Raw genomic sequence first — 23,494 nt, 5'->3', positions numbered from 1 at the left:
CCATACTGTTCGCAGCCTTCTTTATTCCCGCTATGGCAGGTGAACGCCCTCTTCGACATTCATGTGTTCTCGACCTTCAAGGCTCGTAGACGTTCATGCTTTTTCGTCGTTCATGCGCCCTGCATCACTCGCAAGTGCATGCCATCTCCCCTGTTCCCTGTACAGACGCGGAAGACTATTTATGCTCATACATACGGACGTGCAGGTATTGCAGTATCTCCCCTAATGATCGCTGTGGATATGTCGCGCTCTTCGATACGTTTGCTGTCTATAAAATTGGAAGTACAAGTACATATGGCTACCGTTCGCTGTCGTTGGATCGGCTACCTACCTGCGTGTTCATTGTTTTGCGACTCGGACCCCACCTTGGAAATCATGTCGTTGAAGGAGGATGCTCTAAAGGAAGAAGAGTACAACCCCTGACTGCCTCACGGCTAGTCACAGGATAGTATCGCAGGCGCACATGCTCGCCCAAAGGTTTTTGACAGTTACAGGCGAAGTCGAGCTCGGAGTTTTGCAGTTCAACACCAACCTCTCAGTCGTTATTGGTCTTGGTCAGGTGAATGTCACGTGTCGAGATTCAACTTCTGGAACATGACATCAGCGCGCTTCCTCCTGATTAGCCACCACCATCACTACCACCGAGCCGTGTCTTCTGGCATTCTGCTCTGCGCTTCAATCTCATATTTTGGACTATCTAACAGCTCTGCGCCCCTTCACGCCTCCCATTATCCACCTTCATTCATTCGCTCATCCATCCACTCGTCCATCCATCATGTCCGCCCAAGCCCGGGAAATCGCTAAGACCCTCCTCTCCCGCCCGCTCCCTTCATTGTCTCCTAAAGCACCATGGGATCCGTCGTTAACCCCCAACATAAACGCACTACCAGATCCTGTCCCCGTCAGGGCGATCCTGCATCTGCTAAACGACGACATGCATAATGCGCACGAGCTAGCGCAGGGGGACGAGGGAAATGCGACGAGCGACTATGTGCATCAGCAGTTGCATAGGAGGGAGGGGGATTACTGGAATTCGAAGGTAAGGACTGTCCAGTGATAACTATTTAATAGGGTGTTTCACGTTCAAGTCGCCCGCCTTTTTTCGAGTCCTTTTCTGAGCTCTTTTTCGAACGCGTTTTCGGCATGTCACACGGCGTCACATGGCTGACAAAGACGGGGATGCGGAAAAAGACTCGAAAAAGGACCAAAAAAGGCGCAGAAAAGGCTCGCAAGCGCTTTCTGCGCCCTTTTCAGTCGTTTTTCAGGCCGTTTTCCGCCCTCCCCTGCTCGTACCTTATTAGTAAGCTGTCACGCTGGCGCAAAACGCCCTAGAAAAAGGACTGCCAAAAAGGCTCGAAAAAGGACCCAAAGCTGAACGTGAAACACCCTATTATCTGCCGCTTGTTTCGTTCCTCAACTCACTCAACTTGCAGTGGTGGGCCAGCACGGGCATGCGACGCCCTCATAAGGTCCTCAGCCAGGTGCACGGGAGCGTCTCTGGGGCGAAGAAATTCGTGGACGATTGCGAGCGGGTAGGCAAGGGCCGGTCGAAGGACGACTCGCTCGAGCGAAAGCAGTGGGAGGAGTTGAAAACAACGCTGGAATATGCTTTCGAGAATGAGGTGTAGGTGTGATGGACGGCGTGTAGGTGTTATGGACGATGCGTAGGTGTGCGATGGACGATGCGTGGGTGTGATGGACGGTGCGTGGGTGGTATAGACGGTGCGTAGGTGGTATAGACGGCGCATTCGAACAACGGAGATGATGCATTATACATTCGAACGACGCGGTGTGTACTCTCAAAACATCAGCGCTGAAAGAATCATGAACAAGTGCAATCCAATCCTATATTCTGCAGTAGAAGGTCGAGCACCCAGAGAACGCCGTTGCCCATGTCGTAGGTGATCATTGAACGAGGCTCCAACGCAAGGATTCCTCATTGTCCGCCTCCAGCCTACTGTCATTTTCGGGACGAGCGCGTGAACTCTGCACCTGAGTCGGCACCGCGGATAAGAAGTGGTACTTTCGCCCGGTCATCGTTGAGCTCGTCTTGCTGAAGGCCGCCCAGACGCTGGTCCGCTCGTGCTCCGCCGGAGGCGTTGACCACAACGGCAGACTGCAGGAGGTCCCCCCCCCCCCCCAGCTGTACGGCCACGGTCTTCAGCATCACCAAGCTCTGGCGGTGAGCGATCGTAGTGCCGTCGAACTCGTCAAACGTGAGGACGTCCCCCTTGCAAGCGCTGATGGCGTTCTTGAGGGCGACGCAGTCGAAGGTCTTCCCCTCGTGCGCTACGTGCACGAAGGGGTTGCCGAAGCGCAGAGCCTGCAGGCCCGTTGACTCGAGCGATGCAGGCAGCTTGAGGGGGTACTTGGAAGTTGCAAGATGTGTACCTCAGCAGGTGCAAGCGAGTGCGTGCGAGGATCAAGGTTATCTTCGCTCCGTGCAGCTACCTACACAGAGAACGGCAGTTTCGCTGACTTTGAAAGCGGCATTACCTCTTGTTCGAGTCGCGTACGGGCACCACACGAGCCAGCTGACGCTTACTGCGCAGGTTCCAGATGCTCGTCCTGCTGGACAACGAGATATCAGAAGATAGCAACACTGCACAGATGAGCATCATGAACTGAATGGCCTCGGTCGAAGAAACAAGCTAGAAGACACGAAGGCCGAGGCCAGCGTTACATGAGATTACGCGCGCTCGCACGATCGCGCTTCACGGCAAGCGAGGCCAATTTGGGCGCAGTGACAACCCCCGTGGGTCGTGCTAGTAGTCGAGTCAAAGACGTTGAGTTAGCTCAAGGAGTCTTGCAGGGGCGGCTTCTCAAGCCATCGACTGCGAAGGAGCTGGGTTGAGAGCCGCTGGGAGCACGGTGCGTATGCGAGTGGGGTGCGTGCCGGTAGCCTGAAGTTGGGATGAGGGAAGCCGAAGTCGAGCGCGCCTTGTGAGCGATGGCGAAGGCCGCCACTGATTCTGCGAGTGGGTACTTGGAGCTTGCGAGGGAGTTGGGAAAGCGTTGCTGCGCGGGCTATTGAATCGATCGCAGATTCCTTCGTCATATCGCTCCAGAGTCCTTGGCGGAGGCGTTACGAGGCCGCGCCCCAAGCTTTGTCGCAGAGTTCAGGGGGTGCAGAAAGCAGAGAGAAAGCAAGCTAACGTCTGTGCGCGAGAGATGGCGAGATCGAGGAGATGGCGTTTCGGGACGAAGAGCAAATGTGGGAAGTTCGGTACAATTCTCGAATCGTGGCCTGGGAAGGTTATTTGACAGGTTCCGCCAGCTAATAAATACGCGGTGCGCGCGAACTCGGCCCTTCTTCTCCCCCTCCACAACGCGATCCAAATTGACTGCAAACTCAACGCCGCCACCGCCGTCGACGGCGCCGACGTCCCCCGCCATCACCACGATGCCGTCCGTGGCGACGCCACCGCTTTCCCTCGGCCATGATCACCCCGCAATTTCCCCAGGGTTTCGCGCGGCGATCCAGGCGACGCTCGGCACGCTCCCCATGCCTCGCCTGCCCGACCGCGCGATGCTCTCGCCGCTGCCTGATCCCCCGATGACGAGCCCGCCTCTCCAACTCCTGCCCCTCCTCGAGCCGGGCCTCCTGTACGGGCTGCTCTACTACCGCGGCGAGACGACGGCGTGGCACTGGGCTTTCTACGTCCCCGATCCAGACGTGCTTCCCATCGGCACCCGCGGCACTGCCTTCTCCGTCGAGCGCGACGCGTCCACTGGCAAGTGGGTCTTCAGGGTCGACAGCAAGCGCGGCGTGCTGGCCGAACCGATGCTGGTGGCGATCGTCGCGTTGGGGGACCTTGCGCCGCTTGGGAACTACGAGGAGGTCGTCGGGCAGGATGCGCTGCTCGCAATGCTTCGCAACGTTTCGATCCCACGCGCCGGCGAGCGCCCGTTCTCAAGCAAAGCCTGGTTCATGGACGCGGTGGGCGTGCTGCACGACTGCGGCGTCATCGTGTGCGAGGACGTGTGGCTGCTTGAGCGGGAGATGAGCCGATGCGCATTCTCGGCGATGAACAAATATATGGACAACCGAGGTGCGTCGTCTGTCTTAGACTCTATCTACAGATGAACTGATTCATCGCCCAGGGTGGACTGCATATCGCAGCATGCACTGCTCATAGTAGTCGGCGCATTAGAACTCGGCCAATGATGGCCCTCCTTCTTCCCTCGCGCAGCATCTACATCGTGCGCCGCCCACTGGTCTCCCACACCATCGAAGTTGCACCCGCCGCACGAGAATACGCGGAATCACCCACGGCCGCTGCTATACCGCGGCCCTCCGAACCCACGGGCAACAATATACGCCCTTCGAAAACGAGGCATCAACATACGCTGCCCTTCGCATAACACAGCCGACCATTGAACGACGTCGGCACCCCACTCGGTGTACAGGATACGAGATAGCACTCTGGTGTAGGGATACGAGATATATGGGCTCTCAGACGTATTTATCACGCATAATGGGCATATGGGTCTGGTCTTATGAGGGGCTGCTGCACATGTCGCTTTGGGTTCATGCAGATATACGGTTACAGATACACACATGCATGTCATATCTACCTTCGCATCGTCCTTACCGTACGCGCACCTATAGTATGTAGAGCACTGTCGAAGCATTGGTTGGTTGATATACGAGATCAATACGTACGAGATGGATTCTTCGACGTTCTAAGACGATGTTCAGTACCTGAGCTGACTCTTCCTCGATCGGACGAGCGGGCACTCGAAGTAATATCGGCTTATGCTATGGGAACTGTTCTGTCATACGCACGGGAAAACGTGCTTCGAAGATGCGCCTCGAAGGAACCGCACGCAGCGAAGCCAGCTAGTTGACTGAGGTGGCGAGCCTTACTTGATAGTACCAGGGTCCTCTGGCAGCTCATTCCGCTGCATCAGCTCGCAGTTATATGTTGTAGGTCCATCGCCGCCACGTTCCGTGATGCAACATATTGTGTGCCTGTGAACTGCCTGATTTGGAATATTCTGTCCTCGGGCTTTCCGCTGAGCTCGCAGTCAGCTTGTTCAGAACCATCACCGCCGCCGTAGAGCTCGCGCGCGCTCCCCAGCCCTTAGAAGTAGCCTCGTGCGATCTCCCACCTTATCATGGAGCCCAATCCACACAGCGCAACCACAGACTCGCCGCCCACGCGGTCCAACATCTTGGGTAATTTTCTGCGTGGCCGGCCGCGGAATTCATCCCAGTCGCACATCAACGTCGAGGCCGCCGCGCGCGAGCTCTCGCCCTCCCCTACCGGCCAGGCCGCGCAACCGCCGTCTCCGGGCATCCCGATCCCGGGGCACCGGCGCCGCACTGCGCCATCACCAAGCGGTGGCATACAACAGACCTCCTCCTCCCACCAAGGCTCAGCGCCATCGGGCACCCAAGGCCTCGGAATCTCGCACATGCTGCGACGCAGACGCTCGGCGGGCGCCCTCAATCCCCCGGCCATACCCTCGGGCCCGCCAGGCCCGACAGGCGCAACCACCGCCCCATCGACGCCCGCCGTCGCTAATCAGCCAAACGGCCCCTCCCACCGTATCCGCCTCGTTCCCCACCTCGAGTCGCGTCGCTCGTTGCGCTTCGATGCTATTGCCCGCGATCTGAAAGAGGGCGATCCGCCCCTGCGCATCGGACGGTTCACGGACAGGTCGGGCATGGGCCTCGCCGCCGTCAATGCGCTCGGCTCGAACAAGCTCGCGTTCAAGTCCAAGGTCGTATCGCGCGCGCACGCTGAGGTCTGGGTGGAGCCAGGAGGGCGCTTCTATATCCGCGACACAAAGTCGTCCTCTGGCACCTTCCTCAACCACGTCCGCCTTTCACCCGCCAATACCGACTCGCGGCCACACCAGATCAAGGACGGCGATATACTTCAGCTTGGCGTAGACTACCAAGGTGGCACGGAGGACATCTACAAGTCCGTCAAAATCCGTATCGAGTTGGGCAGGGAGTGGCAGGCGGCAGCCAATGCCTTCAAGTGCGTTACATCATCTACTTCTGTGTGGCGTGATGCTCATAGATCCCAGTACGAACGCACTCAAGAATCTTAAGACGTTGGCCGTGTCTACTGATCCTGCGAAGACGGGCAATGGCAAGGTCGCACCGAAGTCGTCAATCCCAGATTGCTGCATATGTAAGTGTCTGTGCCAGACGCGCCGTCTAGGTCGGAGGTCGCTGCGCTAGGAAACTACTCCGACGTGACGGGCTCCTGACATGCTGGAAGGCCTGTACTGCTTTGTTTCATGGTGTACTGACCCTGTGCCTAGGTCTATTCGCCGTCACCATCCGGCAAGCCCTCTTCATCGCCCCCTGTTCCCACACCTTCCACTACAAGTGCATTCGGCCACTCCTCGAGAGCCACCACCCGGCGTTCTCCTGCCCCTTATGTCGTACCTTCGCCGATCTCGAAGAGGATGTGGAGGTCGAGCTCATGGACGACCCTGAGGACTCTGCGCAGGAGGAGGCCAGCACCGAGGTGCACCCGGCCGTCGTCGCTGCCAGCGCCGAGCGCGAGCGCGAGGCGGGTGCAGAGACGGAGGTTGAGCCCGACGCGATGCCCGCCCGCGGCCGGCGCACGCTGACCACTGCCCAGCTCGTCGACCTGGGCGGCAGCCACTTAGAGGAGGCCGACGAGCGGATGAGCATCGTCGACCCCGAGGACATCGATATGGTGGACGCTGAGCATGTGATGCACGCGGATGCGGGGCGGACAGACAGCGAGGCGTCGGGTAGTGGGGAGGGTCGTGAGTTCGGTGTGTTCGCGGACCCTGCGGATGGCGCGGAGGGCCACGGCGGAATGTCAGTGCTCCCCGCCGACGCCACGCTCGCGGCCGGCAAGAGGAAGCGTTGAGGTTGGGGTGGGATCTGCTTAGCTAGAGACTACCGGATCGTACGCAGACCGACGTTTTAGACATTGGACTGCTACTCATTGCCCATTATAACCCCCTCCCCGTTGTCCGTATCATCGTTGCTTATATTGTGCGGACGTGCGCCTCCTTGCGCGCCCCGTCAGCTTTACGCTCACGTTACGTCTTCACGCCTTCCCGTATCCTCACATTCATGTCCATATCCCATCGCAGCGCGGCAGCCTCCTAGATGCGCTCTAGCGCCTTAATCATCCCTCCATCCTTTCTTCTGCTCATAAGTAGTCATACAAGCTCGTTCATGTATGTGTATATAACGGATTCAGACTGTTGCCACCCTGTACGCTATCACTCGACATTCCTTCATTGCTTTTGCTATATATTCGCCTCTGGAAACCGGATGTCCAGTGTACGGCGTACAATCAGGTCTTTCCCCCAAGCAGAGGAGGCTCAGGCGCCGCTAGATCTGGACCTCGTTTGGGAGGGTCTTGTACTGTGTCCCTAGTGCGGTATGCAATAACAGGGCTCAGCAGGCCGAAGTCTACGAAGCAGGCAAGGTGATTGATTTATCTACCTGCTGTGGGTCCACTTTCGGCGATTGCCGGAGCTCGCGTGGAAGTAAATTCCGCTACGCGCGCTTGTACGCTCACACAACGTCCATTCATTGCCTTTCGTTGACCCCTCGCGCAACAGGGGAACTGGATGCTCAAGGCGACGCGTGTCGCCCTAGGAAGCACACCGAGCAGTAAAGCATGGGTTAGCCGCCAGCTTCGCGACCCGTACGTCAAGCACCGTCTCGACCTCCGCTCGCGCTCTGCCTTCAAGCTCCTCGAGATTGAAGCACAGCACAACTTCATCGACAAGCCCCATGTCAGGGGCGTCGTAGACCTCGGTGCGGCACCCGGCGGCTGGAGTCAAATCGTCTCGCGCAAGCTGGGCTGGTCGAGGGAACGGTCTGCACCGATGCGCGCACCGAGCGGGAAGGACCTCAAGTCTGCATCGCAGAAGAGCACCCGAAAAGCTCGGGTGGAAACGCTGGATGACGACTACGATCCCCTGAACATTGATGACGAGCTGCACACGCTCAAGGGCCGCGGGACGATCGTCGCCGTCGACTTACTGCCTATGGTGCCGATCCCGGGCGTACGGACTCTGAAGGGCGACTTTCTCGCGCCATCGACGGTGCAGAAGGTCCGCACGCTCCTTGCGACCTCCGAGAACCCTGGGGGAAAGGCCGACATCATCCTCTCCGACATGGCAGCGAATGCATCTGGCACGGGCGTTCGCGACATTCAGTCGAGCCTGGACATCTGCGAGAGCGTATACAGTTTCGCTGCGCGTAACTTGCGGTCTATGCAAGAAACGGGGGATTCGTGGGGCGGAGTGCTATTGTGCGTGATTAATCTCATCACGCTTGAACGAGCCTGACTGACGCGAACGTGACTTTCAGAATCAAGTACTTCGCCCATCCCCTCCTTGAAGACTTCAGTCGAGAGAACTTACAGCCCAACTTCCGAAAGGTGCACCTAGTGAAGCCGCCGGCAAGTCGCTCGGACTCACGCGAGACCTACTTCCTGTGCATGGGGTTCAAGGGTGGCGAGGAGCCTACACCAATCACTGGTAGCGAGTTCGGCCTACTGCCAGAGTGAACTTTGGGCATCGTAATCGTAGTGCGTATTGAACTTCCTATCTCCCTGCTCCGATCCGAAGCTCACGAGTTGCAGTGCTATGTACTGTTCGCAATAGGAGTCCAATGAAAATGCCTAACCATCACCTTTCCACGGTGTCCCAATCAGCTGCAAGCAAACAATTGATCACCCGCGAGTGCCGCTTGACATGCCCTCTGAACTATGCGCAAACGTAGGCTGTCCCGTCTGTACTTGCCCGACCCCTCTTGCAATGCATTCTTCTCTTCCCCTCCGCCTGGACCTCACTCCAAAAATGGCGCCCCTTCATCTCGCCGCCTCCGGGTCGGAACTTCCGGATCGCGACTAGCTTCGATCCTGGCATCCGACATGAGGAACTTCTATCGATGACATCACCGCCCTGCGCCTGTGGGGAATGACGCTCAAGTATCGACCTGCTCCTACTGCTTCCTCACCTTTCCCTCTCTCTTACCGCCACCACCCTCTCCCTTTCCCATACGAATCCAACGACAATGTCGGACTCACTATCGCGGTCTGCGTCGGGCAAGTTCTCTGGCTTGTCCCGCAACACCACCTTGGTTAGACGGAATGTCAATCCGCAAGAGACGCAGCCCTCGGACGTGCTCGTCGAGCGGTTCACGGCGTGGAAGCATGCCATAAAGCAGCTCACTGCGTACTTTGAGGTGCGTGGTGGTCACTTCTTGGAGAGCTTGGGAGCTGACGATCTTAACAGGGCATAGCCGAGGCAGAGCACGACAATGCGAAGGAGCTCGCCAAGTTGAGCGCCGTTATACAACTGCCTTTCAAGCCGGGCAACCAGTTTAGTGAGGAGGGAGGAATCCAGGTGCGTTCCCATCATACTTTAGCCAGATACATCGAGCTCACGACCACGCAGGACATCTACGCTAGCATACGCGACAAGACGCGCGTGATCGCCGACCACAACACCAGCCTAGCGAAGAACATTGAGGCGACGATCGTCCAAGACCTCCAGCGTACGCACGGCGACATCAAGTCGCATATCAAGAATATCCAAAGCAACGCAGGCAAGCTCGCCACGGCTGTCGCAAAGGAGCGCGAACTTTCCACGAAGATCATGGCTGAGCTGGGTAGCAGCGTCACGAACATGCAGCAGATGCCCATGAATGTTACCCCCAAGAACGACCCGTATGTTCTTCCCAATTCTATAGTACGATGCGAAGCTAACATGCCGGCAGGTACGTTGTGAACCAGACCGTTCGGAAGCAAATGCGCAAGCAGATCGAGAGCGAGAACATGCTGCACAACGCGATCCTCGCTGCGCAGGCCCAGTCGGCTGACTTCGAGGGTGGCATCGTGCGGGGCATCAACTCAGCGTGGTCGCGCTACGCGCAGCTGCATGCTCAGATGGTCGGCGCGGTGCAACAAGTGCAGACGGCGCTCGCCGCGCAGCTCGGCGGACTCGCACCGAGTGCAGAGTGGGAAGCCTTCAAGCGGCGCGCGGAGGGCCACCTCGATCCCAAGACGCCGCTGCGCGATCCGACGAAGTTGAGCTACCCGCTGCAGGATGACAAGGTGGTGCAGCCCGTCCGCGTTGGCGTCCTCGAGCGCAAGAAGCGCTACACGCGGCGCTACTCCGAGTCGCTCTACGTGCTTACCCCCGCGGGCTTCCTGCACGAGTACGACACGACGGACCCGGGTCTCATCGAGGACAAGGCACCCATCTTCTCGCTCTTCCTCCCCGCGTGCACGCTGGGGCCGCCGTCGGATGCCACGTCGAAGTCGTTCAAGTTCAACGTTGAGGGGAGGAAGGACAGCAACGGGACGCTCGCGGGTTCGCTGCACATCAAACGCAGCACGTACGCGTGGACGTTCAAGGCGCGGACGCGCGCGGATATGGAGGCGTGGTGGGAGGATATGCGTGCGTGTGCGGCAAGGGCGCTTGAGGTGGAGGAGGGCACAGACCACACGGGACCGGTGGTTGCGGCGGTGCGCGGTGCTGGATATCAGAGCAGCGAAAGCGATGAGGAGATGTATGTGAGCGCGGACGAGGCGGGTGCGTTGAGCGACGGGCACGAGACGACCTCAACAAAGCCGCCAAGCTACACGGAGAAGGGCGAGCGCGTCGTTGGCGCTGATGCGAAGGCTTTGAAGGATCATCAGGTGGGAAATTGTTTTTCATGAGTTCTGCGATTTTCTGACTTCATGACTAGGCTGCTGAGGTCGCACATCAAGATGGGATTGCACACCACGAGGAGGCCACACGCCACGATCGCTCGTCGAGCGAGGCGGTGGGCCCGGATACCACGTCGGAGGGCGGCGTATCGCGGAAGGTGAGCCAGCGTCGGGCGGAGAAGGCACCCGAGGGCCAGGAGCCACATGTGCAATTCCAAGAGCCTGCTCACATTGAGCGCAGCGAGAGTAAATTTAAGGAGATCCTGTAATTGGGGGACATCCGAGGAGTATGTCGGAGAAAGCTAGTTCTCATTTTTCTGTTCATGGGCTTGGAGGCGTAGGTCATTGACGGTCATTGATAAGTACCTACTCGCTTATACCCAAGGAAAGGCATCGATAGGTAGAGCTTGCAAGATAAATTACAGACGACGACGAAGCCAACGCTGAATGCGCGGTCGCAAGATGGTTCGGGTCACGAAGCAAAGCGTGACAAATGTAACTGTGAAAGTAACGCTCCCTTTTATGGCCATTGGCCAACCTGGGTTGAACTTGGGTCAGGTATGGCTCTTACATTGAGAAGAAAGAATCAAGGACATCTCAAGCACAAACTATCTTCACATACTTCATGATGTATGTGTCTCTGTGAGGTCCCGACATGCGGGAACGCTATTCGCCGCGCCACCGTAAGGTCCTGGTTCAGTGCCACAGTGGGTGATCGAATGACCATGGTCAGTGCCCCTCGGGCCTTTTGAACCACATCATAGCCATCTTCCTCAAAAATTTTGGTATATAATTGAAAGCCGCTGGCACTCTCAATCTGCTTGGTAGCCTCACATATGCATAGGAAAGCAGCGTGAGGCATGGTGATCGCACCAATAATTATCCAATAAAGTCAGAATCGACAGGGCCTGGTTTCCAGCTCCACTTGTTCCACGTTAACTCGCTATGATTACAGACGTAACCACTCAAATCAAACACGGACAGCCCAGAGGACTCTGTCATTCTTGTCGTAAATTACCAGATTGCCATCGTTCTGCATGTCCAGCCGCCACGGTCGCATCGTGAATCTTCCGGGCTGCGAGCCAGAAGCCCACGTTGGCTCTCCTCGACTGTCGTAGATGACCAGGTTGGCGTCATCCTGCAGCACGAGATACCAGGGGCCTACACCCTTGCCGCCGCTGTGCGTCTCCCAACGCCCGTCGACGACGAAATTGCCGTCGTTGCCAAGGGTGGCAGTGTGCCTGCCATCCGGCGACTCCATGCTCTCTCCCGAGTGCAGGCGCCCGAAGTTGTATAGCACCGTCGGGCGCACGCGCTTGCACTCGAACACCTGCGCGCTGTAGCTGATGCCGCTCCGCATGCCCGTCGGGATCCCAAAAACGCTGGTCTGGTCCTTGAATGCAATAAGGGAGAGTACCAAGAAGCAGTACGACGCGCGGCGCATCGAGTAGAACGCCATCTGGTACGAGAAGTACTTGCCCTCGCTGCGCGTCGTCGAGCCGAAGAAGTTGTCCTTCGTCTCCGCAACCAGCCCGTCGATGGCGCAGGACATGAGCACTAGGATGCGATCGCTCCCGCGCTCGACGCGGATGTCCTCTTCGAAGAGGTCGCGTAGAAGGTAGCGAATCCTGTCGTCGACAGCGCCCGAGTCGACGGTACCCATGGTCTCGGTGTGGGAGGTCTCGCGCAGGCCGTAGCCGACGGCGGCAAGATCGCGCTTAGCGCCGGCGGAGTCGACGGTGGCGTACTTGATGTCGAGGTTGTTGCCCATCTTCTTCATGACGGGCATGGCCTGCAGCATGATGTCGCGCGGGTAGTGGTCCCGGTTGAAGATGTTACCGCCCTCGAAGGTCAAATCCATCTCTGCGTCGGCGTCAGCAGAGAAATTTAGACTGAGGTGGGAAAGCAACGCGCCTTAGGCTGTCTTCGGAAAGTGTATAGGTAGAATTGGCTCCGGGAAACGCGCAGACTGCGACGGACTAGGACGGGCGTGGTCAGATATGACCAGTCTCGTTCTTTGCAGACAGCAATTCGGCTCACCAAAATTAATTGGGAGTTGGAACGACAGGAAAGACGCAGTTCTCGAGATAGAGAGAACGAGACCCTGAAAGCGGGGCTAAATAAACAAGCCAAGGACATCGACGATGGCCACCACTTGACGAAGTTCGGACATGCACGAAGACCGGAGCAGTGCACGCTGACAAGGTGAAGGATCGGAGTCCAGGATATCCGTGAGCACCTGAGTCATGCATGGAGGCGACGGGGATGGACGCAAGAGGTAGGTTGGCCACAAAGGACTGTCACAGTTGGGTCACATCCTGTCGGATAGATGGTTGATCGGGGCTCCCGACGTTCAAGGGTGGTTGATACTGGTCACTCTCCCGGGAATGACAACCAAGGCAAAAGTCGAAAAGGTCGTTACGCGACTACGCAAACCAGAGAACTCGCCAAACGCGCAATCAACTTGACATCTGGACGTATTCCTGCTTAGCACCAGCTCCCAGAGCATTCACCGCTTACTTGTCGAAATTGGTCAGAGCCCATCAAGTATGAATCTCTGACGGGACTCAACGAAGGCTCACCTTCAACGCCGGCGCCCTCCACGTAAAAGCTCTACCAACGGCCTTGAAGCTGACGGGTTGCATGTAGAGTTGCTCATGCCACTCGCTGCGCTCGGTGTAGGGAGCACTGTCACCAGTCGATATCTGCGCGAAGTCCTCATCCTTCGACGAGTATTAAAAGCATGCGATGGTCACTCGCTTTCCCTCAGCAGCTTCAGCCAGAGCTCTCTACAGAACACCCCCGCCTCATACACTGCCTACTCGACAACATGTCTACGGACGAGTGAGTACCTCTTCGCGACAGTTTGGTGGCGTCGGACTCATCTACTATCTTGAAGGGACCCCAAGTGTCAGCGGTATCCTTGCACTATGGCTTTCCCTCCATGCTGACACGTTTCGCAGACTTCCAGGGCTTCTCCAAGCTCCCCTCGCCGCTCGTCTCGACGAGCCTCCAGGTCATGAAGTTCAGCGGAAACTTCGTCAAGGTCACCAACGACAAGAAGGCCTTCGACTGGGGCGGCTTCAAGAACGCCGTCAACGGCTACAAGGGCGATGACCTCACCTTCGACAAGTTCAAGGAGAACACCATCGCGCGCAGCGACGCCACCGTCAAGGTCATGGTCGACAAGATCGTCAAGTTCCTGCTCGAGGCGCTCTCTGTCGTCATCGACGCCGGCGAGCTCGCGGCGACGATCGAGGCGACGTTCACGAACCTGAAGAGCGCCAAGTCGAACGGCTGGGCGGACTTCAGCAAGTCGAGCGCGTCGAGCAACTCGTCGTGGGAGTACCGCATCCTGTTCGCGGTGCCGAACGCGGAGCTGGAGGACTTCTTCTACTCGCTGGTGACGACGATCAAGCTGGAGGCGGATATCACGGAGGAGTCGTCCTGGTGGGGCCTCGTGAGCAGCTCGTCGAAGAACTTCTCGGCGACCATCGACGCGATGGAGCTCGTTGTCCAGAAGGGCTTCCGCAACCCCCTCTAACGTGAGTCATGCGTGCGCCTACTGTCCTGCGCGTCTGCTGATTGCCGTTCCAGTTGTACTCGCCCAACGAACAAGCGCCTGGTGTAAAACCCGTACACAATATATCTTTGATGCCATCGTTGTACTGTCTTGATCTAAAGAACCGAAAGTTATGCCTCATAACCATGTCGAAGTCGAATACGCCATAAGTCTGTCAAAGTTCAATCGATGATTAGTTGCTTCGCATATAATCCTCGAAATTGCCTGAGAAGGAAGCTTTTGGCCTGTCAATGATCAATGAGGGGGCCCCTCGTGGCACTGACACCTTATATTCAGCTGCTCAAGCCGCTATGAGTCAACGTTGTATGCGACTGATTTTCGTCGCATAGGAGGACGCGAAGGTGGAGGCGTGCAAGACGACCATCAAGCCTAAGCACGTAAGACGGCTGGAAGTGTGTATAACAACATGAGTCAGCCCATCCGAACCGAGAACATACAAGGGCATCGTACCTCCAGTACACCTCCAAGTTCGCTAAACGCGAGTCGCAGCATATGGCTGCTGGTAATGCTACAACCGCTAGCACACTTGCTCCTGCAAAGCAATCTCCTCTCGCTACGCCAGTGGCTGAAGCTATGGCTTGTCGCACCGCACACAAAACAAGGTTGAAAAGGGGAGCGTGCACCCGTTCTAGCCATGCAAATTCTAGTTTATGCGAGTGTACGTTATCCGGTGGTAGTAGGCAAGCCAGTGGTGAATAGGTAGCTGGGTGTTCAATAAATGTTCGTCGTAGCGTAGCAGGTGACTGTCGTGGGGGTAAAAAGCGAAAGCAAAAAAGGACGAAAGATAGCGCAGTGAGTCTATGGGGGCCCGCCACGACGACACGATGCATACGAGACAACACGCAACATCGGCGGGCGCGGGGAGTCGATAACGAGGGCCTCATTGATATAGTGCCATATTGATATAAGGCCGCCTGCGCACGACACCCACCGCCCCGCCGCGCACCACCCCTCCCGCTATCATCCCGCGCCGCCCTCCTCCTCCGCGGCGGCGCGAGCAAAGCACAAATCTCGAACAGAGCACGGAAGTCCAAGTCCGAGAGCATACGGGCGAGAAGCAGAGAGTAAAGAATAAAAGTCCCGATGTGAGGTGAAGCGCGCGTACATCTTACAGTCCGAAGGGGAAAAGAAAGGAAGTCTGTGCGGCCCGTGTCCTGGCGACGTGGGTCTAAGAACCCCGCGCGCCGCCTCCGTCTCCAGTGCGGTCCGTGAGTCGGGGCTGCCGGTCCTGATGCGAGGTCCATCTCCCGGAAAGTTGAGTCGAGTCCTGGGGTCCTTGAGATGGGTACGCCTGTCCGTGTCCCGGTAGTCCTTGCGCGGTCCTGCCATCCGACCCGACAGTCGGTACCCCCGATCTTCGCACGACGCCACCCTCTTGATAGGCGGGCCATTATCTGCGAAGCACTCCTTTAGGGGTGACCGAAGCTTCCAGAGAGCCCCGGCAGGGTGGCGACCGGCGCGCCGAGGCGGGTGCACGGTAGGCGGGCCTGCTCGAGTACGTGGCAGGCACGGCCATTATGGCGAAGCCGCACATACACCTCGTCGGGGCCGGGGCGCGCACCTCGCAGCATTTGCGCGGAGGATCCTGCGGCGAATCGATGTGTGCGAGGGTCGTTTGCCGGAGGACATTCGGAAAAGCGCGAGAGGACAGGTAATTGAGGACAACGACTCGGTAGTCAGAACGGCGACTTCGGATGGGAGGGCATTGACTTGGGAAGCCACGACCATGACTTCGGGAAGCCAGACGATGACTTGGTCGGGAGGACGACGGCTTGGGAAGCCGGGCCGCGCGAAAGAGAAGACGTGGGGGCGCGTGCGGTCATAAATAGGCTTTCATGCGAATATATACATCGTCGGCGATATCGTGGAGGCTCGGATGGGTGATATCATGGGAGAGACGGATGCGCGTGCGCACGCGCGTCATTCGCGGCGCATACGTGGATGCGCGCGTTATGCGCTGCGTTGACACGATCGATTCATCCGCTTGCGCGAGCGTGCGAGCCTCGCGCATACGTGGAAGTCGAGCCTCGCGCGGGCATGGACTACACCATGCATTCCTGCGGGCCATCCGCGGGAGAGTCCTGCTGAGGCGCGGCGGAGGGCTGGGGTTGGGTCGAAATGTGTTGGGAGTTTGTGGGTGCAAGTGCAGGTGCGGGTGTCGCTGGGGATGAAGGAGCGGACGCCGGCGCAACGGGGCGCTTGGTGGGCCGAGGGGTGCCTGGTCTCCGATAGGTCTAGGCGCAAGGTGAGCAAAAATCACACGCTGGTCGGGAAGGAAGAGGGAAGGAATGGCACAAGGAATGGTGGCGGAGGCGACAGGAAGGAATGAGGGAGGCGGTAACGTACATGTCTTGACATGATGATCTTGGCCATCGACACCGGGACTTCAGACTGGTATACGTGTGGACCTTGAGTGGCGTGTATCATCAGCGTCTATTGTGGGCTTCAGGAGGCGAGATGAACGCACCTGATGGATTGGGAGAGCCTTTGCGCTTCGGCTGCGTGGCCGACGCGGAACGGGCAGGTAGCGGCGCTTCAGCCATCTGGGGCGCGGGAGTAGTGCTTGCAAGACCGATACCCACGCCGCGCGCTGGGCGCCGCGGCATGGTGAGCGACACCGGGAGGTTCAGCGGCGGGAGCGCATCCCATTTGAGGCCAGGGTACCGTGGCCAGCGGCGGGGCTGCTCGAGTCCCTGCTGCCGCTTCTCCATGCCGTTGTCGTTGGGGGTCCGTCCGCGGGTCCTGAGCGCCCAGATCGCCGCGCGCGCGAGGAGCAGAAGCACGATGGCGGCCGTGAATGAGACGAGGACGCAGCGGGAGAGCGGGGCGAGGGACATGGCGGAGTCGTACGCCGCCCTAAGCGGCCCTCCCGCGGGGGCGTCTGTCGACGACAGATAGTCGGTGTCGAGGATATCGAGCTTCATAGCGGGCAGCTCTGGTTTGACCGGGATTCGACTATGGAGACACCTTTACCGGGACCCTTGGTCGTCGAGCGACGGAAACGACGGCGAAAGATGAAGGCAAGAGCGAACGCCGCGTCGCCAAATGGTCCCCGCCCTCCCTTCCTTTCCCACGCTCGCATTTTCATTTGATCGTTGAACTTCGCAATCAAAAATTGGGTAAAACAAGACCTTCTCCTCCTTCTTCTCGACGCTCAGAAGACCCTCTGAAGACTAACATCCAGGCCTCTGTGTCCTTCCAGCGCTCGCCAAGCCCTCACTATCGCATATCTGCGCGGTGGCCTGGGGCGTCACGCCTAGCTCCACCCACTGTCACGGTTGACATGATATCATGTCCTCCCCCGAAAGTTCACTCCCTTTCACCCTGCTTTCGACGAAAGATAGGCGACAGAATGCTGCGCGTCTCAGGTCACGACTGAGACCTTCCCTATATTAGCCCCCGTCTCAACGCCCTCCTCCGTCGACGGAGGCATTTTACTCCAATTCCGGCCTTTGGTACCTCAGACTTGCTCTAAAGCTCGCCACTGACACCTACTGGCGATGGAACAACTCGAGCGTTGGCGCCATCGCTCTTTGCTTGTGGCAGATATTGTCCTGCTGTTGATCTATTTTTTCCTATTGCTGGATAGGAAATAAATCCTGTCTTATACTTCTGCTGTAGAGGTTCGTTCCGCCCGTGCGCCTTTGTTGTGGCCAACCCTGATTGTACGTACAACATCATCAAGGAAATCTTTCACGGTAGTTCTTCTCTGGGAACGTCCGCACCGGTATTGTACCGCGGCCCGCTGACGCTGACAAGCAACGCATCTCGCACTTTCGGAACGAAAGCCTCTTCCGAGTCTTCGTAAACGGATAGCTATCCCATCATGCAATTCTTTGACGATCTACATGGCAGCGCTCGATTCTTGTTCGTAAATTCCCGCAGGCAAATTGCAGGGAGGGCACGAACATGCTCGAACATGGTCGTCCATCATGCTGCCCTGGACTAGAGGACTACATGCCTTTCATCATTCTCACTTGTCAGAATTATGGCGGTTTGCAGACAGTTCGATGAAGTTGTGACTGCGTGCTGGCTTGCGCTCTGCTGTCTACGGACGGACGCCTTGTTGGCGCCGCAACATCAACATATGGGCGTCTGTAGGACCTTTACCGGCGTTTGCCGTGAACACTGTCTGTTCGAATATCGCCTCAAGCCTCAACCATCAGTCCACTGCCTTCGCAACTCGTACTGATAACACCATTGTACCGCAGTGGGTTCTATTCTCAATACATATAGTACGTACAGCAGGGAGTTTGCCCTCTTCCAAAGCCTAAACCCTGCGTCTTGCACGCGTCTGCCCCAGACAGTAGCGTGCACCCTCATCCCCACAAAATATTGAGCTTATGCCACCCCCTCACCGGCTTCTCCGGCTTCTCCGGGTTCTCCTGCGCGATGCGAATGAAGTGGCGAATGGGCATCTCCTCCAGCGACACAATCTTCGTGCGCTTCACGATCTTGAAGCCGAAGTACAGCACCAAGATGAGCGGGATGTTGAAGTACGCGGAGAAGAACGTCTCGGTGTCCCACAGGCCGTGGATGAAGACGGAGTAGCCTTGGGTGAGGAGGATGACGATGAAGGCGAAGAGGCCGGTCCAGGCGGCGTAGGGCTGGAAGGGGCCGCGCCAGGGGAGCTCGGAGCGGGAGATGCCCTGGCGCTTGCAGCCGTAGAAGAAGCGGAGGTAGACGAGGCAGATGACGATCCTAGGACGGTCACTTAAGAGAGATGAAGGAAAGCGGCAATAAAGCGTACCAATAGACGAGAATTGAGCTGGCAATCAGGTCCTGAAACCAGCCAAAGACGACTGAGGCAGACCGGTCCAGCGTCATGTACCCGAGCGCCTGAGGCATGTCAGTCGCCAGATCAAAGGTTGCGTGAACGGTGACCACAAACCATGAATGCCCCGATAGAGCACACAGCGACATATGGGATGCCGTAGCGATTGCATCGCGTGAAGACCTTGGGAGCGTGGCCTTCGCGCGCGATACCATAGAGCGCGCGGGACCCATTGAGCATACCGCTGTTCCCCGACGACCACGCTGAGGTCAACACGACGGCGTTGATGATGTGCGGGACGACCTTGATCCCCGCCAGATTCGCTGCGATGACTGCCCACATATCAGAATTGATTTCCTGCACCCCCGTGTAAGCACACACCAAAAGGCGACTGCGTAGCCGTCCCGGTCGAAGACAACAAGTTTTCGTTATTGGACGGCACGATCATCGTCACCACCAAGATCGCAAGCACATAGAAGATGAGGATGCGCCAGAATATGCGCTTCGCCGCCTTGGGGATATTGCGGCGCGGGTTCTTGGTCTCTGCGGCGGCGTTCGTGATGCTCTCGATGCCGGAGTATGAGTACGCGGCGCTCGTGAGGGTCGCCCAGAAGCCAGCGAAGCGGCCGAGCGGGCCGGGGATGTCGAGGTATTGCACGAAGGGGCCTAAGGCGAGGTGCGTGAGTGGTTGTGTCAGTTGGGGGTAGAAAAACCAAGACTCACAGGATCCCGCCAGTATCGGAAGCCGATTCGCTCTTGTCCTTCGACGCCGCCCAAGTCGATGACGAGGCCCATGAGGATGACGCCGATTATCTGCGCCGAGGGTTAAGTCTTGACGAGGTCGGATAGAAGCCCCTTACGAGCATGATCTTCAGCATAGCCAAAGAAAACTCAATCTCGCCATAAACGCGGACGAAGAACAAGTTTGACGCGAGCAGTAGAATACCGAACACGGTGATCCACACTGCATTGCTGACCGGCGTCCAGAATTGCATGAGGACGGCAACAGCGGACATTTCTGCGGGCGTGCCGACGCAGCAGGCGTAGACCGAGTTCCACCCTTCGGCGAAGGAAAGGGCAGGATCGCTGCATGGTGCATGGTATGAGTACGGAAGGAGGCAGCGAAGTCTGAAGGCTCACAAGAAGTACTCCGCGTGGCGAATAGCTGCACCACTCAAGGGCACCAAAGCACTCATCTCTGCCACAGATATGACGGCGCACGCAGCGAGGCAGCCTGTGATGAGGTAGCCGAGGAAAGCACCGAGGGGTCCTCCCTGGACGATTGCTTGGCCGGAGCTGAGGAATAAGCCCTAAAGGCGGGTCTCAACAAACAACACACGGACGAGTGTATCTTCTACTTGCCGTGCCAATCGTCCCTGCCAAAGCAATCATCTGAATATGCCTTTGGTGCAAGCCGCGCCTAAGCCATAGTCAGTCAGCGCGAACTGTCACCCGCACATAGACTTACTTCAGATCCTTTTTCTCATCGAAGTCGACAATGTCCTCCTCTGGGCCGTCCAAGGCTTCCGCCACCGCCTCAACATCCCCCGACCGCTTATCATCGCCCAGCACAGACTTCTCGTCCAACGACATCTCGACGTTGAGGACAAGAGAAGCAGCCGAACCGGAACCGCGTCAAGCGCCTACCTTGCCTTTATAACCACCATTGCTGCATCGCACGTGCCGGTGTCGCACTTCGTCGAGGCCCGATGCGCCGCAGGCGCAGAGGACTTTAGAGGGCTGTCCATCAGCGGGAGGCTCCCACCACTGGACTGCCGATGCGCTGATACTGTGCAGAAAGGCTATTCAGGGGAGCAGATCCGCGTGGACGTGATGGTGCGGGCGAAGCCGCGGATGGTGTGCTGCTCCTGCGCAGACCCGGGACGGGCCTCTCAGAAGGTACAGGAGCATCGGAAAGCAAAGAGTCATGAGGTAGGAGGAGCGACGGCGTCTGCATCCAATGGCGCCATTCCTGCATCGCGAGAACAGCGCGCGAACGGCTGTGAATGAGGGAGAGAAACCGTGAGACAACTCTTCGACATTTTATGGCCGGATGAGTCTAAGCGCCCAATCACCTGCTTGGGAATGCTAAGGCTGAACTTTGTCCAACAAATCTGGAGAAGGGAGGAAAACCTAAAGTCAATCAATACAAGTCAGTCCATGAGGGGAAGTACATCGGGATACAAGATAGAGAAGGTATAAAATCGTGCGGTCATTAACTCCAGAGAATTTCGAGCTTGTGCCATCCCTTCAACGGCTTCTCGGGAGGCTCGGGATTCTCCTGTGCAATACGGATGAAGTCGCGGATGGGCATCTCGTCGAGCGGTACCATCTTCGTGCGCTTGATGACCTTGAAGCCGAAGTACAGGACCAAGATCAGCGGGATGTTGAAGTAGGCCGAGAAGAATTTCTCCGTGTCCCAGAGGCCGTGAATGAAGACTGAATAGCCTTGCGTGAGGATGATGATGGAGAAGGCGATGAGGCCAGTCCATGCTGCGTATGGCTGGAACGGTGCCGCCCAGGGGAGCTCGCTGCGGTCGATGCCTTGACGCTTGCAGCCGTAGTAAAAGCGCAGGTAAACCATGCAGATGACGATCCTGGGGATGGTTGAGCGACAGGCTGCAACAGTCAACGAGTACTGACCAGAGCACAAGGGCCGCGCTTGCGACGAGGTCCTGGAACCAGCCGAACACCGAGGACGCGGAGCTATCCAGCGTCATGTACCCGAGAGACTGGGCGTGCGTTAGCTTCGCGTGAGGGGAATGGCAGATGTCCACGTACTATGAACATGCCGATGAACACCACGGCGACATACGGAATGCCCCATCTGTTGCAGCGCAAGAAAATCTTGGGAGCATGGCCCTCGCGCGCGATACCGTACAGGGTACGCGAGCCGATGAGCAAGCCGCTGTTGCCCGACGACCATGCTGAGGTCAGCACCACAGCGTTGATGATATGTGGCACGACCTTGATGCCAGCCAAGTTCGCGGCAATAACTGCAAGACATGTAAGCGAACTGAATGGTTTTGTCGCAGTTGGCTCACCGAAAGGAGACTGCGTCGCGTCGCCAGTCGATGCGAGCAGATTCGGGTTGTTAGACGGGACGATCATCGTCACAATGAGGATGGCGACGATATAGAATATCAAGATGCGCCAGAAGATGCGCCGCGCCGCCTTGGGGATGTTGCGGCGTGGAGAACGTGTCTCAGCTGCCGCGCTCGCGATGCTCTCAATGCCGGAGTACGCGTACGCCGCGTTCGCCAGCGTCGTCCAGAAGCCTGCGAACCTCCCGAGCGCGCCCGGGAGGTCGAGGTATTGCACGAAAGGACCCTCGAGGGACAGTGTCAGGGGTTTAGACATCGTTGAGGGAGAGACGACTAACAGGATCATTCCAGTAGCGGAAGCCAATGCGCTCCTGTCCTTCAACGCCTCCAAGGTCGATCACGAGCCCCATGATGATGAGCCCAATGATCTATATGTAGTCAGCGGAGGGAATGCGGAGATGGATGGTAGAGACGCACCAGCATGATCTTGAGCATAGCAAAGGTGAACTCGAGCTCTCCGTATACGCGAACGAGACATAGGTTGGATACGAGCAGGAGGATACCGAAGACTGTTATCCATACGCCATTGCTGACGTCTGTCCAGAAGCGCACGAGGACCGCGGTGGCAGTCATTTCAGCGGGAAGGCCCACGCAGTTCGAGTACACCTGGTTCCATCCTTGCGCAAACGAGAGAGCGGGGTCGCTGGCACAGATTGTGTGAGTCTAAGACGCGATGATGAGTAGGTGATAAGCTTGGTCACGCACAAGAAGTATTCTGCATGGCGGACGATGGAACCGCTTAGCGGCACAAGCGCGCTGAGCTCGGCGATGGAAATGACAGCGCAGGATACCAGGATGCCGGTGATGAGGTACCCGAGGAATGCACCAAGTGGTCCACCTTGCACGATGGCCTCGCCAGATCCGAGGAACAAGCCCTGCCCAAAGTTATCAGGCGCTGTAGTCCAGCTGTCTAATAGCATGAAGAGCACGTACAGTGCCAATCGTTCCGGCTAAGGCGATCATCTGAATGTGTCGCTGGTGTAGACCCCGCCTGCGGGCATGGTGAGTATGGTGTGGCTCTCTTTGCTCGAGATACGCACTTGAGATCCTTCTTCTCGTCGAACTCCACAATGTCGTCCTCCTCGTTCCCGGCAGAGATAACCTGCGCGACGGCCTCCACATCATGACCCTGCTTCTCGTCGCCGAAGGCAACTTTGTCCTCCGCGGACATCCTGAGCTGTTTGTGTCGGGGGGAGGGAAGAGACACCGAACAGAGGCGCTATCTCTACCACTGAATACTTATACCATGGGTGCCACATTGTGCGTGGGTTGCTGATATCAACGTTAGCGCCAAGTGTTATCGAAGCCCCGCGCCGCCGCAGCGATACAGACCACGCTCATCAGCTGGGTGGCG

General features: G+C 57.6%; 12 protein-coding genes across 12 annotated transcripts; 7 read left to right on the top strand and 5 right to left on the bottom strand.

Annotated features, from left to right (window-relative positions):
- Positions 1 to 775: 775 nt before the first annotated feature.
- On the top strand, positions 776 to 1,628 carry SCHCODRAFT_02706191 (uncharacterized protein; the record flags this gene model as incomplete). The annotated part of the gene is made up of 2 exons (XM_003025937.1): positions 776 to 1,039; positions 1,434 to 1,628. 2 exons carry the CDS (start codon positions 776 to 778, stop codon positions 1,626 to 1,628), a joined length of 459 nt encoding a protein of 152 aa, XP_003025983.1.
- Positions 1,629 to 1,714: 86 nt separating this feature from the next.
- On the bottom strand, positions 1,715 to 2,618 carry SCHCODRAFT_02716916 (uncharacterized protein; the record flags this gene model as incomplete). The annotated part of the gene is made up of 2 exons (XM_003026018.2): positions 1,715 to 2,368; positions 2,517 to 2,618. 2 exons carry the CDS (start codon positions 2,616 to 2,618, stop codon positions 1,961 to 1,963), a joined length of 510 nt encoding a protein of 169 aa, XP_003026064.2. The 3' UTR covers positions 1,715 to 1,960.
- A 785-nt stretch (positions 2,619 to 3,403) lies between these two features.
- SCHCODRAFT_02672824 (uncharacterized protein) lies at positions 3,404 to 4,139 on the top strand (the record flags this gene model as incomplete). The annotated part of the gene is made up of 2 exons (XM_003025938.3): positions 3,404 to 4,052; positions 4,105 to 4,139. The coding sequence occupies 2 exons, from the start codon at positions 3,404 to 3,406 to the stop codon at positions 4,137 to 4,139; spliced, it is 684 nt and encodes a 227-aa protein (XP_003025984.1).
- Positions 4,140 to 5,068: 929 nt separating this feature from the next.
- Positions 5,069 to 7,280, top strand: SCHCODRAFT_02642385 (SMAD/FHA domain-containing protein). Its single transcript, XM_003025939.2, has 3 exons — positions 5,069 to 5,993; positions 6,043 to 6,149; positions 6,283 to 7,280. The coding sequence occupies exons 1-3, from the start codon at positions 5,122 to 5,124 to the stop codon at positions 6,864 to 6,866; spliced, it is 1,563 nt and encodes a 520-aa protein (XP_003025985.2). The 5' UTR covers positions 5,069 to 5,121; the 3' UTR covers positions 6,867 to 7,280.
- On the top strand, positions 6,875 to 7,416 carry SCHCODRAFT_02104291 (uncharacterized protein). The gene has a single exon (XM_050341804.1). The coding sequence runs from the start codon at positions 7,112 to 7,114 to the stop codon at positions 7,382 to 7,384; it is 273 nt and encodes a 90-aa protein (XP_050197749.1). The 5' UTR covers positions 6,875 to 7,111; the 3' UTR covers positions 7,385 to 7,416.
- Positions 7,417 to 7,581: 165 nt separating this feature from the next.
- SCHCODRAFT_02518303 (23S ribosomal RNA methyltransferase) lies at positions 7,582 to 8,528 on the top strand (the record flags this gene model as incomplete). Its single annotated transcript, XM_050343392.1, has 2 exons — positions 7,582 to 8,270; positions 8,330 to 8,528. The coding sequence occupies 2 exons, from the start codon at positions 7,582 to 7,584 to the stop codon at positions 8,526 to 8,528; spliced, it is 888 nt and encodes a 295-aa protein (XP_050197748.1).
- A 282-nt stretch (positions 8,529 to 8,810) lies between these two features.
- On the top strand, positions 8,811 to 10,997 carry SCHCODRAFT_02104189 (uncharacterized protein). Its single transcript, XM_003025941.2, has 5 exons — positions 8,811 to 9,208; positions 9,259 to 9,369; positions 9,421 to 9,692; positions 9,743 to 10,667; positions 10,718 to 10,997. Exons 1-5 carry the CDS (start codon positions 9,038 to 9,040, stop codon positions 10,946 to 10,948), a joined length of 1,710 nt encoding a protein of 569 aa, XP_003025987.1. The 5' UTR covers positions 8,811 to 9,037; the 3' UTR covers positions 10,949 to 10,997.
- Positions 10,998 to 11,530: 533 nt separating this feature from the next.
- Positions 11,531 to 12,861, bottom strand: SCHCODRAFT_02592131 (alpha-D-mannose-specific lectin). Its single transcript, XM_003026019.2, has 3 exons — positions 12,720 to 12,861; positions 12,594 to 12,658; positions 11,531 to 12,542 (listed from the first exon to the last, which is right to left on the bottom strand). Exon 3 carries the CDS (start codon positions 12,538 to 12,540, stop codon positions 11,650 to 11,652), a length of 891 nt encoding a protein of 296 aa, XP_003026065.1. The 5' UTR covers positions 12,541 to 12,542; positions 12,594 to 12,658; positions 12,720 to 12,861; the 3' UTR covers positions 11,531 to 11,649.
- Positions 12,862 to 13,392: 531 nt separating this feature from the next.
- SCHCODRAFT_02642372 (delta-endotoxin CytB) lies at positions 13,393 to 14,482 on the top strand. Its single transcript, XM_003025942.2, has 4 exons — positions 13,393 to 13,523; positions 13,579 to 13,589; positions 13,643 to 14,224; positions 14,277 to 14,482. The coding sequence occupies exons 1-3, from the start codon at positions 13,510 to 13,512 to the stop codon at positions 14,221 to 14,223; spliced, it is 606 nt and encodes a 201-aa protein (XP_003025988.1). The 5' UTR covers positions 13,393 to 13,509; the 3' UTR covers position 14,224; positions 14,277 to 14,482.
- Positions 14,483 to 14,841: 359 nt separating this feature from the next.
- Positions 14,842 to 17,297, bottom strand: SCHCODRAFT_02642370 (uncharacterized protein). Its single transcript, XM_003026021.2, has 3 exons — positions 16,730 to 17,297; positions 16,609 to 16,670; positions 14,842 to 16,496 (listed from the first exon to the last, which is right to left on the bottom strand). The coding sequence occupies exons 1-3, from the start codon at positions 17,184 to 17,186 to the stop codon at positions 16,305 to 16,307; spliced, it is 711 nt and encodes a 236-aa protein (XP_003026067.1). The 5' UTR covers positions 17,187 to 17,297; the 3' UTR covers positions 14,842 to 16,304.
- A 1,284-nt stretch (positions 17,298 to 18,581) lies between these two features.
- Positions 18,582 to 20,629, bottom strand: SCHCODRAFT_01194376 (uncharacterized protein; the record flags this gene model as incomplete). Its single annotated transcript, XM_003026022.1, has 9 exons — positions 18,582 to 18,963; positions 19,013 to 19,101; positions 19,154 to 19,368; positions 19,418 to 19,702; positions 19,756 to 19,849; positions 19,897 to 20,122; positions 20,177 to 20,332; positions 20,376 to 20,456; positions 20,505 to 20,629. The coding sequence occupies 9 exons, from the start codon at positions 20,627 to 20,629 to the stop codon at positions 18,582 to 18,584; spliced, it is 1,653 nt and encodes a 550-aa protein (XP_003026068.1).
- Positions 20,630 to 21,086: 457 nt separating this feature from the next.
- Positions 21,087 to 23,488, bottom strand: SCHCODRAFT_02642364 (uncharacterized protein). The gene is made up of 9 exons (XM_003026023.2): positions 23,181 to 23,488; positions 23,074 to 23,131; positions 22,846 to 23,015; positions 22,558 to 22,783; positions 22,419 to 22,508; positions 22,081 to 22,366; positions 21,818 to 22,032; positions 21,680 to 21,768; positions 21,087 to 21,633 (listed from the first exon to the last, which is right to left on the bottom strand). Exons 1-9 carry the CDS (start codon positions 23,309 to 23,311, stop codon positions 21,252 to 21,254), a joined length of 1,647 nt encoding a protein of 548 aa, XP_003026069.1. The 5' UTR covers positions 23,312 to 23,488; the 3' UTR covers positions 21,087 to 21,251.
- Between the last annotated feature and the right edge of the window lie 6 nt (positions 23,489 to 23,494).

Source organism: Schizophyllum commune (assembly GCF_000143185.2).
Source record: "Schizophyllum commune H4-8 unplaced genomic scaffold SCHCOscaffold_13, whole genome shotgun sequence".
Lineage (NCBI taxonomy): Eukaryota > Fungi > Basidiomycota > Agaricomycetes > Agaricales > Schizophyllaceae > Schizophyllum > Schizophyllum commune.
Note: the sequence above shows the minus strand (reverse complement) of the source record. Positions and strands in the feature narration are given on the sequence as shown.

Coding starts and splice junctions, on each gene's coding strand:
- SCHCODRAFT_02642370 (XM_003026021.2), bottom strand. CDS start 17,186: ATGAAGCTCGATATCCTCGACACCGACTATCTGTCGTCGACAGACGCC. Junction 16,671..16,729: donor AGGCTCTCCCAATCCATCAG/GTGCGTTCATCT, acceptor ACGCCACTCAAG/GTCCACACGTATACCAGTCT. Junction 16,497..16,608: donor AGATCATCATGTCAAGACAT/GTACGTTACCGC, acceptor CCTTGCGCCTAG/ACCTATCGGAGACCAGGCAC.
- SCHCODRAFT_02104291 (XM_050341804.1), top strand. CDS start 7,112: ATGCGCTCTAGCGCCTTAATCATCCCTCCATCCTTTCTTCTGCTCATA.
- SCHCODRAFT_02642385 (XM_003025939.2), top strand. CDS start 5,122: ATGGAGCCCAATCCACACAGCGCAACCACAGACTCGCCGCCCACGCGG. Junction 5,994..6,042: donor GCGGCAGCCAATGCCTTCAA/GTGCGTTACATC, acceptor CATAGATCCCAG/TACGAACGCACTCAAGAATC. Junction 6,150..6,282: donor AATCCCAGATTGCTGCATAT/GTAAGTGTCTGT, acceptor CCCTGTGCCTAG/GTCTATTCGCCGTCACCATC.
- SCHCODRAFT_02642364 (XM_003026023.2), bottom strand. CDS start 23,311: ATGTCCGCGGAGGACAAAGTTGCCTTCGGCGACGAGAAGCAGGGTCAT. Junction 23,132..23,180: donor GACGAGAAGAAGGATCTCAA/GTGCGTATCTCG, acceptor CCATGCCCGCAG/GCGGGGTCTACACCAGCGAC. Junction 22,367..22,418: donor TCCGCTACTGGAATGATCCT/GTTAGTCGTCTC, acceptor CTGTCCCTCGAG/GGTCCTTTCGTGCAATACCT.
- SCHCODRAFT_02104189 (XM_003025941.2), top strand. CDS start 9,038: ATGTCGGACTCACTATCGCGGTCTGCGTCGGGCAAGTTCTCTGGCTTG. Junction 9,693..9,742: donor GTTACCCCCAAGAACGACCC/GTATGTTCTTCC, acceptor ACATGCCGGCAG/GTACGTTGTGAACCAGACCG. Junction 10,668..10,717: donor AGGCTTTGAAGGATCATCAG/GTGGGAAATTGT, acceptor CTTCATGACTAG/GCTGCTGAGGTCGCACATCA.
- SCHCODRAFT_02592131 (XM_003026019.2), bottom strand. CDS start 12,540: ATGGATTTGACCTTCGAGGGCGGTAACATCTTCAACCGGGACCACTAC.